At 58.7% G+C, this 11796-nt stretch overlaps 1 protein-coding gene across 11 annotated transcripts in view; it reads right to left on the reverse strand.

The window, feature by feature from the left end:
• The window catches only part of Lrrfip1 (LRR binding FLII interacting protein 1), a 122561-nt gene extending 113500 nt beyond the window's left edge, over positions 1-9061 (reverse strand). For 5 of the 11 annotated variants that reach the window (XM_042702327.1, XM_042702318.1, XM_042702314.1 and 2 more), the window contains exon 1: positions 8902-9039. In XM_042702327.1, the coding sequence (XP_042558261.1) occupies positions 8902-8991 (90 nt within the window). In that variant the 5' untranslated portion in view covers positions 8992-9039. Of the gene's footprint in view, positions 1-8901 lie in introns of all 11 variants that reach the window. The other 6 variants (XM_042702324.1, XM_042702323.1, XM_042702319.1 and 3 more) reach the window with 3 other exon arrangements.
• Positions 9062-11796: the final 2735 nt, after the last annotated feature.

Here is an 11796-nt window from a genome sequence, read left to right on the forward strand (position 1 = left end):
TGTTATGGACACCCAGTCCAAGGTGTCTTGTTAGAGCGGTGCTCCCTTCCCAACAATTCCAGTACTTTCTGGAACACAGCAAAGCTTCATTGCGTTTGCAGCTGAGGCTTCAACTCCCAAAAGCGGGAGCTGCTTACAGAGCTCCCCACTGGCATGCAGGGAGCGAGGCCCCAGGGCCTGGGAGGGGCGGAAGCCCCAGGAAGAGCACCCAGGCACAGGGGTAGCACCCTCAGTTTGCCTCAGCCTGACAGCATCAGAGTGGGGCCTCGGGACTCTGGAGCTGAAGGCAGAGACCACCAGACAGTGTCAGGAAACATGTCCTGTGGCGGTGGCTGGGAGCTGCTGGCATCTGTGGGCAGGTTCCAGGGCCACTAGGGAATGCCCTCTGTGTGGAGGTCACCCCCATAGCACAGCGTTACCTGGCCGCAGAGGTCACCAGAGCCCAGGCTGAGATACCCCAAGTCAAACCAAAGCAAGAAAAGAGTCTTCAGAAATGGAAACGCACGGCCAGCGCCTCATGTCCACATGGCAGGTTCTCCAGCTGGATCTAGACTTAAAAACAGGCAGGTAACTGTGTAGCTTCTAGGAGTCAGACAAACCCAAAGACAATGGTATAGGCAGGGCCGGGGATTGCAGGAGGCTGCCCAAGACTCAGCTGCAACGGCCTGGCACTGGAATTCAGGCCTGAGAAGCACGGACCACAGTGAACACTGAACACAGAGGGTGCAGAACGGCGCCGGGTCAGTCAGGATTCCCAGCCCCATGGCAGAAGACCGGCTACCCACCACCTAAGGGAGGAAGGCTGTGGCTCGAGGGTGTGGAGATTTGAGTCCACAGTCACTGGTCCCTGGGGAGGGGAGGCTCAGTCATGGTGGCGGGCGGAGCACGGGGCGTGCCTGTGGACAGGAAGTAGAGAAGGGCCAGGGACAAGGAAGGTCACAAGGACTTGCCCCCATGACCTACTTTCTCCCACCAGGCTCCACCTCCGAAAGTTTCTAGAACCTCCCCGAATGATGCCACCAGTTGGGGACCCAGTCTTTATACACTCGCTTCTTCTTCTTTGTTTTTTTAAGGCCTCACTGAACATTTCTGAACAGCTTCTGTCAGCCGCAGGGGATCCTGCACCGTGCGGGCATCGGGGGCTGCCTGTTCTCCCTGGCCCGCTTGCAGGCCCCAACTGCGGAATCTCCCTGTGGAGACCCTGCTCTGGAGGCGAAGCTCCATCAGGGCACCAGGCTGGGGAAGGCTGGCGCGCGAGCCCTCAGCAGCACAGACGGCCCGGGCCTCAAGGGCACCAGAGCAGGTGAACCTACGTGTGTGCTGCCCTGGGAGGCAGCCTGGCACCACCGGGCCCATGGGACGTCCAGCTGGTGCACTGTGCCACCGCTGTGCCTGGCCATTGCTCCGTCTCTCTCCTCCGTGAGCCAGGGCCTCTCTCTCACTCCGGGCCTGATGAAGGCTCCAGCATGACAAGGGAGAGCGAGGCCGGCAACAGGAGAGAAGAGAGAGCAGGGGCAGACACCATACAGGAGTGGAAGTGACCCCACACCACAGTGTTGTAGCTGGATGCGGTGTCCTGCCTATAATCCCCGCTGAGGTGGAGGGGTTGGAAGTGCAAGGCCACAGAAGGAGTTCCTGGTCAGCCTAGGTTACATGGGGAGACTCCATCTCAAAAACAAAGGGGAGAAGGAAAGAGGGAGGGGAGAGAAGAAGAGAAGGAAAGGATGGAGAGAAGAAGAAAGGAAAGAAGGAAGGAAGAAAAGTAGGAAGGAAGGAAGGAAAAGGAAGGAAAGTAGGAAGGGAAGAATAAAGGGAGGGAAGGAGGAAGGGAGGGAGGGAGGGAGGGAAAGGGGGGGAAGGAAGGGAGGCAGGCAGGCAAATTATCTTTAAAAGGAACAAAGAACCACCACCAAAACAAAACACAAACAAAACCCCCATAAATTAAATGAGAGGTCAACTTAATAGAAAGAATGAAAGATTGAGTAATGTCCCATCAAGTCTAACCAAAAGATTAAAAAACTTAGAAAATAAGAATGAAAAGAATGTTCTTTGCAAACAAGAATGCTAGGAAGAGAAGACAGAAAGACACAGAGAGGGAGAAAAAGTCTCAAAAATCTCCTGGAGTTTTGGATCGAGCAATCAATAGACCGGAGGGAGGTCCGCCCCACTGGGAGAGGCTTGCGGGAGAGGCTTGTGGGCCCCAGCGAGGGAGAGGGAAAGTGCCAGGCTCGAGTGGATAAAGCTACCGCAGAGTGTGGGGCCCAGAGTTCAAGCCCAGTACCACATACACAAGGCACGGTTTTAAATGTCACTGTTGTGCCCCTTACATTGGCTTATTTTTTGAACAGGTAAAAAGAGTCATGGAGTTCAAACATGAAAAACTGGCACGGCTAGCAAACTGCCCCCGCCCCCAGTCAGGGCCGGCAGGCCTCCCCCCACCTTGGCCCCCACCCCAGAGACTGTTTTCACCCCCACACACCGCCCTTTCCACCAACAGTTCACACCGGAAACCGTCCCAAAGTGCACATGCAGGAATCTTCAACATTCTCTGGGAGATTATTTTTAACCTAGAACTCTGTCTACAACCAAACTATCAATCAAACGTGAGGGCGGAGTGAAGGCATTTTTAGACAAGGAAATACTTAGCAAGAACGTTCTTGCTCAGCAAGCAACTGAAGGACACGTGCCGGCAAAACGAGGAACAATCCAAGGACGACGACAGCGCATAGCCCAGGACGCCGGGACCCAAATAAGAAAAGGAGAAAAAGGGGTTCTCAGATGGAGCCACACCGATCAGCACCGGGAGTCCTGAAGGCACCCAGACCGCACTGGACCAGAGGATGCAGGGCCTGGGTTTCCAGGTGGGGAATAAATGCAACTGATCGATTACCTGATTGGTTTTATCAAGTAGAAAATAGTATTAGGCCCAGCTTTCTTGAACAGCTGGAGAAGAGCCAGACAGCATGGAGAGGCAGACGGAGGAGCAATTTTAGAAGAGGAGGCAGGAAGGCAGCAGCTGGTCAAGGGAGGGTAAGTCCTGGCTCCTGCCCACTGCGAGATCACGCGGGACATGGGCACTTGAGGTCCTGAACACGCACCTGTGTGCGCATTGCTCCAAGGCCTTTCACACCCTGGGAGAGCTGTGATTTCAGGAACACTGAGGACAAAGTAGGTCACAGCCTCAGGCCGAGGAATGAGACTCAGAACTTACACCCTTGGAAGCTGTGCCTCAAGTAGTAGAGCACTAGCCTTCAACTGAAGAGCTCAGGGACAGTGCCCCCAGGCCCAGAGTTCAAGTCCCACAACGGACCAAAAAAACAAAAACAAAACAAAAAACTTGCACCCTAAGAAACATGTTGCTGGCACTGTGCCACCAGCCCCACATGCCACCCAGGGTCACATTATTCACTGTGACTGTAGGGCGCAGAGGAGGGCACAGAGGTGGGGAGAATGCCCGGCCCCGCCCACCACCTGCCTGACCACCTGGCCCCGCCCATCACCGGCCTGACTCCACCTATCACCTGCCTGATTCCACCCATCACCTGCCTGACTCTGCCCATCACCGGCCTGGCCCCGCCCACCACCTGCCTGACCACCTGGCCCCGCCCATCACTGGCCTGACTCCACCCACCACCTGCCTGACTCCACCTGGCCCCACCCATCACCTGCCTGACTCCGCCCATCACCAGCCTGACTCGGCCCTTACACGCAGAAAGCCCTAAAATGGAGAAATCCAAAACCAGGTGTCTATAATCATGTCTGTAATTCTAGATTCTTTTCAGGAGGCTGAGATCAGTGGATCAGTAGTTGAAGACAGCTCAGATAGGAAAGTATGCGAGACTCTTGTCTACCATGAACCAGCAAAAAAGCCAGAAGTGGATCTGTGGTTTAAGTGGTAGAGCACCAGCCTTGAGTACAAAAGCTCAGGGACAGCACCTAGACTCTGTTCAAGTCCCAGACTGGAACAAAAAATATAAAATAAACTTGAGAAACCCATAGGTAGTGTATGTTAAATACTACTTCTATCAACAGTATTTTATAACATTAATCTGTAAACTACATTTATGACATAAATACTTGACATAATATGTTATTTAGAAAAATGGAGGTGACTAGCAGGTCATTTGGGGTCTTTCTGGCTCTTGAAGGACGGGGATTTACAGGGGGATCTGAGATGCCACTGGGGAATTTTTGTCCCAGGCATGAGAGGATGTTAGGATCTGATGGGATCCGCCACATTTCTAGATGACCACACAGCTGCGGGTGGAGAAAGTCAGGGTCAAAGCTGTATTATTTTGATAAGATAAAAGGTTTTTTTTAACATATGAATGACTGGGAAAACAGATGGAGGTGAGAACCCGAAACTCTCTCAGGAAACCTTAGGCCTGCGGGCACACAGGTCAGCCGGGGACAGAATCCCCAGGAGTAGCAGGAGTCAGCTGGGCTGCAGGTATCACCTGGACTGGGGTCTGGATGGAGGACCAAGATACTGAAGTGCTACCATGGGACTCACATTCGGGGCCAAACTGCTGTGATCACAGCTCACACAGTCCCACCTTCCTCCCTGCCTCCCCCCCCCACTCCCTCCCCACCTTTGACTGGACTCCTGGGCCACAGGCCCAGCCAGAATCCAGGTCCCTCATTCCCACCACAGGCCCATTTCTCCAGCACCCACAACCAAACCCCACCCTAAGCACTGTGCTAGTCAGGAGGAGGGGACAGCTGGCTTGGATAGAAATAGCTGGGGTGAGGCCGCAGGCCGCCAGAGACGGAAGCTCTGTCCACAGCTGAGTTTTCTGACGTCCTCTCTGCCAGCCGGAAGCATCTTTCGGGAATCACAGGAAGAGTTCAAGGTCACGGTTCAAGATCGCAGGCGGGAGTACCTGCCCCGCCACCCCCCCCCCCCCCCCCCGCCCCCAGTGCTACAAGGTGAGCCTTGCCAAGAGGCATCTGCCTGGGGAGTGACGGCCGGCGGCAGGTTCCTTGGGCGCTGGTGAGAGGTGTGTTAGGGTGTGCCCCTCCCCGCCCCCAACCCACCGGTCACGCTGGGTGATGCATCTAGTCACTGTCCTGATAGTTTTGTCAGCTGACCAGCCACAGAAAATCGAGTCAGACGCCAGTGGCTCACACCTATAATCATAGCTATTCTGGAGGCTGAGATCTGAGGATTGTGATTTGAAGCCAGCCCAGGCAGGGAAGTTCATGAGACTCTTATCTCTAATTAACCAGCAAGTGAGACAGACAGAGACAGAACGAGAGAGACGGGGATGTGTGGACCAGGGGTCACTGCTGGGCGGCCGGTGCGGTCTGTGGAGGGCAGGCCACGCAGGACTTCCCAGGGATGCAGCACTAGTTCACAATGTGGCAAAGCGCTGAGGAGAAACCGGAGCTACTTCCACAGTCATCAGTGGAACATCGAGCGTGGTGCGGGAGAAAGTTCTAGGCGCTCAGAGGGGAGTAGTGGCATGTCTGCCCCAGTGCTGGTGTCCTCAGTTTCCAAGGGCTGCCCAGCTCCCTCCTGCCATCCAGCTGAACTCACCTCCACAGGGGTCAGAAACAACGCGGGACATTTGCAATAATATTATTTTTGGTGGTACTAGTGCTTGAACTTAGAGCCTTGGACTTGTGAAGCCCATGTGCTACCATTTGAGCCACGCTTCCAGCCCCCTTTTGGCTTTCCTTCTTTTTCAGATAAGGATTTTGCCTTTGCTTCTCCTGCCTGCACCTCCTGAGCAGCGGGGATGACGGAGGTGCACCTCCACATTTGGCTCATTTGTGGAGATACAGTTTCACTTTGCATTCAGCTGGTCTGAAACCATCACCCTCCAGATCACTAACTGCTGAGTGCTGGGATTATAGGCATGGGCCACCATGCGCAGCTCACCCAAAGCATTGAAACATGACAAGTCCATCTGCTGTAGCCTTGCTGAGAGTTTGCCCCATGGAGTAACGGTGAGGTAGAAAGGTCAGGCTGTGAGGTGTCCTCCCAGGGGAGCCCCTTGCTCCTCCAGCCCCCGCCTGCCACCGCTCCGTCCTCCTGAAGCCCTTGGCCTGGACACCCCCACTTCTCCTCCAGGGCCAGGTCCTCCACCGCCCCAGCCTCTACCCCAAGGGCTCCCAGTTTCTATTCAGGCCTCTATCGCTTTCCCAGGGCTTCAGGACAGACCCATCCCTCCTACCAAGGGACCTCCGGACGCCAAGTGGAGCCGGTGACCACAGGGCTGTCCCAGGAGCCCTGGGCTGGGAAGGTGTGTGTCCCGGGGCACTAGCTACTTCTAATACTCAGGGAAGGCTTCTCCACGTCAGCCTGAGGACGAGGCCACCGCATGAGACAGCGCAACAGAGCCGGCCTCAGCCTCGTGAGGAGAGGCCTGGGCCTCCAGGGAGGCCTGCCTCCCCTTTCTGCACTGGGCCACATGCTTCCCTCGTCACTCACTACCGAGGGGCAGCCGGGGGAGCCGGGCTCTCCTCTCAGCAGCCAAAGCTTCAGCTCATAGACACATCCTTCAAGAACTTCCTCCAGGAAGCCACACTGTGCTCACTCTCACGCTCTCTCCCTCCCTCCCTCTCCTACACTCCCCCCCCCTCCCCGTCCCTGAGCTTTTATACTCAAGGCAAGCGCTCTACCACTTTGAGCCACCGCACCACTTCCGGTTTTCTGGTAGTTCATTGGAGCTAAGAGTCTCAAGGACTTTCCTGCCTGGGCTGGCTCTGAACCATGATCCTCAGATCTCAGCCTCCTGAGTAGCTAGGATGACAGGCGTGAGCCACCGGCGCCAGCTTTGTTCTCTTACTTCTGAACCTCTAGGGACATCCATGTCCTCTGAAAATCAGATCTCCTCCCAACCTTCCTTCTTATTTGACAGAGGGTCTCACTGTGTAGGCCAGGGCAGCCTTGGACTTCCAGGCCTCCTGCCTCAGCTTTCGAGAGGCTGAGATTACAGATGTGTGCCACCATGTTGGCTTCCACCCACTGTGACTGAAATCCTTGAGGGCAGATGCTTGTCAGCACCCCCCCCCCCCACTTCCTGGTGTCCTGAGGACAGGGATTTGGACATCATGACAGTATCTGCTGAATCACCGAATTAATCAGAAAGTCCTGGGTTCTGTTACTATTCATAGGCGCTCCTGAGGATTCAGTGAGTAGCTGTTTGGCCTCTGGGTAGTGCTTTTCATTTTCACAGCTGGGAACGGGCTGCGGCCTGTCCGGCCACTTCCTCCCAGGCCCAGCTCCTGTCACCCGGTACCTGCAGAGGCCAGATCTGAGGCTGGCTTTTCTTGGGATGGGCACAGGGGCCCGGACACACTGCTCTAGTGCCCTGGGCTTGCTTGCTAGCCTTTCTTTATTCCTGACAGGTGAGAGGAGTTTGTTCCTGTTTTAGAAGAGATCACAGAGGCTCAGAGGGGGCCAGAAAGCTCAGGTCCCGACCCAGCAGTTGTGGGGGAGCAGTGGAGGCCAGGTCTACCTCCAGACTCCGTCTCCTCACAGCTGCTGCCTCCCTGGCTATGGACAGGGCCCGGGCCAGGCCACCATGCCCTCGCCCCTCCTCTTCGTCTCTTTTTATAGAACCAGCAGCTAGGAAGCCTGCCTGGGAGGCATCTCAGAACTGCCCATGTCCGTAATGCTGCTGACCAGTGGAGGCCAGGGCACCTCGGGTCCTCCCGCGGAGGCCAGGGCCACATAGGCTCCAAGGCCAGACACACACAGGGGCTGTGTGGATATAAGCCGGGAGCTACACTCATGCCACTAAATTTAGCAAATGTCTATATATAGCCAGGGATCCTTTAAGCGCCATATACTTCTTTTATGAATCTGACATGTCAAGGCCGACGGTGTGTCTGGCTCTGTTGAGCTCTTGGGACACTGCCTGCCTGGGGTGACCGCCTAGGGCCCCGATGGGGGCCGGGCAGAGGCAGGCGGCGGGCCTGGGGGACATGGGAGAGCTGGGTGTTAAGGCCTCACACAGGATAGGGCATGGACCCTGGGCTTCAAGGGCTGGATAGGAGTTTGCTGGGAAGTCTCCACTTGTTTCACATGAAATCATTCATTCAATACTCAACAAATGCTGATGACGGTAAACCTGGACTTTCAGTGACACACACCAAAGAGGCCATTGCGAACCCCAGGAAGTGTCTGTCTGGGGCCATCACAGGGCCGCCTGAACCGCCAGGAAGGCTTGCACGTGAGATGGAGCACGGGGAGGAGGACTGTCCGCCCGGCCGCGGGGGTCCAGGCGGCGCTGCCCTGTGCGGCTTTCCAGGTAACCCCGGCGCAGAGGGGCGCGGCGGAGCCTTTGTTCACCCCGCCCGGCCGCCCCCCACGCGGCCGCGGGGCCCGCCCCGCGTGTCCGCCTGAAGGTCAGGCCCGCACGCGAGACCGCACGCGAGGCCCGCGCCGCGCCGTGGGTGCAGGCGGCTCTGCCCGGGAAACTTGGACGCCGCCTCCCGGGCGCCGGCGCGCGACGGGCTCTGCAGAGCCGCGGGTGGAGCGGAGGTGGACGGGCGCCCGCCCGGGGACCGCGCGGCGGCCAGGCCGGGCCCGGCCTGGAGCGACAGGGCGGCCCGGCCCGGCGCGGGGTCCCCGGCCACGCGGGAGGCGGCGCCTCCGGCCGGGCCCGGAGCGAGGGCCGGCGCCCGCCCGCAGGCCGCGCGGAGGACGCGGAGCCGAGCCCCGCGGGGCCGCGGGTCGGCCCTGCGCCCGGCCGTGTGCCCCCCGCCCCGCGCCCGGCTCCGCCCCCCCGCGCCCCGCGCCCGGCTCCGCGCCCCGGCCCCCCGCGCCCGGCTCCGCCCCCCCGCGCCCCGCGCCCGGCTCCGCGCCCCGCGCCCGGCTCCGCGCCCCGGCCCCCCGCGCCCGGCTCCGCGCCCCGGGCCCCGCGCCCCGGCCCCCCGCGCCCCTCTTACCTCGCGCGCGATCTGGTTCAGCGCGTCGTCCTCCGCCGTCAGCCGCTCCCGGTTGGGGAGCCGCCTGCGCCCCGCGCCCTGGGTGCCCATGTCCGCCGCCGTCCGCCGCCGCGGGGCCGTCGCTCGCCCAGCTCGGGCCGCGGCCGCTGCGCCGCCCCTCGCTCCCCTCCTCCGCCGGCGTCATGGCGTCAGCGGGAGCGGGGCGCACGCGGGGCCGGGGCCGGGGGCCGGGGGCCGGGACCGCAGAGAACCCTCGGGGCGGGGCCGCCAGACATGGGGGGTCGGAGGGGGGGCAGACCTGGGGGGAGGGACTGGAGTCGCGGGAGGGGGGTGTCTGGAGGCGGGGCGGGAGGCTGGAGATGCGGGGCGGGGGGGTGGGGGGTGGGGGTGGGGGCTGGGAGGTGGGGGGTGGGGGGCGGGCTGGAGACCCTGGAGACGGGGGGGGGGGGGGGGGGGAGGCGGGCAGGGGGACGCTGGGCAGGGGGGCTGGAGACGGGGGGGGGGGGCTGAGGGCGGGGGGGGGGGGCTGAGAGCGGGTGGGGGCCGCTGGGTGCCTCCGGAGGCCTTGGAAAGCTTTCCCTGCCATGGAGTGGCCCCAGGGGGCCGGATGGGGTGGGCGCATGGGGGGGCTCAGGTGGTGTCCCCACTCCAGATGACCCGGCGGGGTGGGGGTACTCAGCGGGGGCGGGGAGCCGGTGTACCCCCCCCTCCCCTTGCCCTGGGCCCGCGTTGCTCCAGCTGAGAACACTTCTTCCCCGTTCCAGAAGAGAAACTGAGGCTCAGGAGGCCGCACAGCCAGCAGCCGTCTGGAGGCACAATGAGCCTGTCCTCCCCAGGTCCAGCCGCGGGGCCTCTGGGAACCCCCCCGAGATGGCCACTTGCTGCCCAGGCCCGGTCCACCCAGTGCCTCTCCGTGAGCTCCGGCCGTTCACTTCCGTGTCCTGGCCTCCACCACAGGGCCGAGCGCAGGTGAGCTCTCTGCCCGGCTTCCGGGGGCTGTCCAGTGCCCCCCTCCCCGCTCTTCACGAGAGTGCACTGGGCAGGCCAACAAAGCCTTGACCGCCTTGCCCAGCTGTTCCCTGCTAGGGGTCTCTTGTGCTGGTCCTGGGGCTTGAACTCAGGGCCTGTAGGTTTTTCTACTCAAAGCTGGCCCTCTACCACTCAAGCCACACCTCCACTTCTGGCATTTTGCTGGTTAACAGCAGGTAAGAGCTTTTCTCCCTTGGCTGGCTTTGAACTGAGATCCTCAGATCTCACCCTCCTGAGTAGCTAGGATTCCACCCTCTGTCTTGAGTTAGATAAGAAAGGTGCCAGCAGAGGTTCCCGACAAAGCCACCAGGGTGTCTGAGGATTGGGGAGGATGTGGGAGGGGAGGAAGGAGGGAGGAATCAGAGAAAGGAGAGACATCAGTTACCTGTGATCACTCCTGTCCATTTCCAACCAAGTGGTGTGGCCAGGTCTGTGTGGCCTTTAGCAAAGCAACAGTAACTAAGGGAAGGAACGGGGAAGAAGGGGCCCCCCTCAGTGGCCTTTTCCAGGAGAAGATGGTGAGTGGGGTGACGGGAGGCAGTGGAGGTGAGCAGGTGCTTGGCAGGGTCGGCGAGGGGGCCTGGCCTCGTTACTGCTCTCCTGGGGCTTGAGCTGAGCTCACCTGGTCCCCTGGGCAGGAGAGAAGCCCTGTGAGCTAGATGCACAGCACATCACCCCTGTGTGCCTCGAGTGACGTCATCCTGGTCAGAGGAGCTTGGGGTACTGGCTGGCTTTCTCTGCCCTGGGCATGGAGGAGGGGCTGCTGCTCACCATCTCCCCAGCCCCAGGTGCTCCGAGATCTCCACATCTGACCAGGCCGCTTCCTGTGGGCTCCTGCCTTCCTTCACCCACCCTGCTACCTGCCAGGGCTGGCGGGAGGCTGGCCGGACAGTTCAGGAGACACCCTGGCTCTGCCTCTCCAGGGGAGGTGGAGATGCCCAGAGGGATGAGGCTCCCTGTCCAAAGCGTGGCCAAAGTTCCAACACCTGCCTTCTCTCTGACCACCCAGACCCTCCTCTTCCTCCTTTCCCTCCCCACGCTCCCCTCCCCTCCTCTTCTCTCTCTGTTCTCTCACCCCTCAATTCTTCCAAAGCAATGTGGCCATGCTGAGAGGGTAGGAGCTGTGGCTTTCACACCGGAGCCCGGCCGGCTGTGGGGGAGTGGCAGTCCTGGTCCCTCCTCCTCCCTTGCTCCAAAGCTGTCCACACACTCACTACTCAGGGACTGGCCAGGGCTGTGTCTAGGCAGTTGCAGCCCCTAAGTTCTATTTATCTTTAAACTCACTCATTTATTTATTTTGGCACAGTCCCTTAGCTTTTTTGCTCAAGGCTGGTGCTCTACTACTTGAGCCACAGCTCTGTTTCCAGCTTTTTGGTGGTTAATTGGAAATAAGAGTCTCTTGGACATTCCTTCCCAGGCTGGCTTTGAACTGGGATCCTCAGCTTTCAGCCTCCTGAGTAGCTAGGGTTACAGGTGTGAGCATTTTTATTCTGCCATGGTTGGCACCTGGCTCATTTTATCCCCTTGTATATAGGTAACTGTCAGCGAATACATTTTCTGATTTGGGGGTCTACAGATGCAGGAGATAATCTTAGATTACGTAAGAATGAAAAATTAGAACTTCCATTGATAGATAAGACTAAGACATTGAATGTTATCAATTTTTGTATATAAACTTGCTTTAAGTGATCATATATCACAGTGATACACAAAGTATTTCCAAGGCCTAGCAATGGCTTTGTGTCATTATATAATTTTTTGCATATTTTGATGTATTTCAGTGGACCGGGCCAAGTAGATTCATGGGTTGTATAACCTAGTTTTAACTAAGACTCAGAGAAGACAGCTGGCTTTCAAAGATTTTGA

The sequence above is a fragment of the Dipodomys spectabilis genome, unplaced genomic scaffold (assembly GCF_019054845.1).
Source record: "Dipodomys spectabilis isolate Male_0828 unplaced genomic scaffold, ASM1905484v1 ptg000321l, whole genome shotgun sequence".
Lineage (NCBI taxonomy): Eukaryota > Metazoa > Chordata > Mammalia > Rodentia > Heteromyidae > Dipodomys > Dipodomys spectabilis.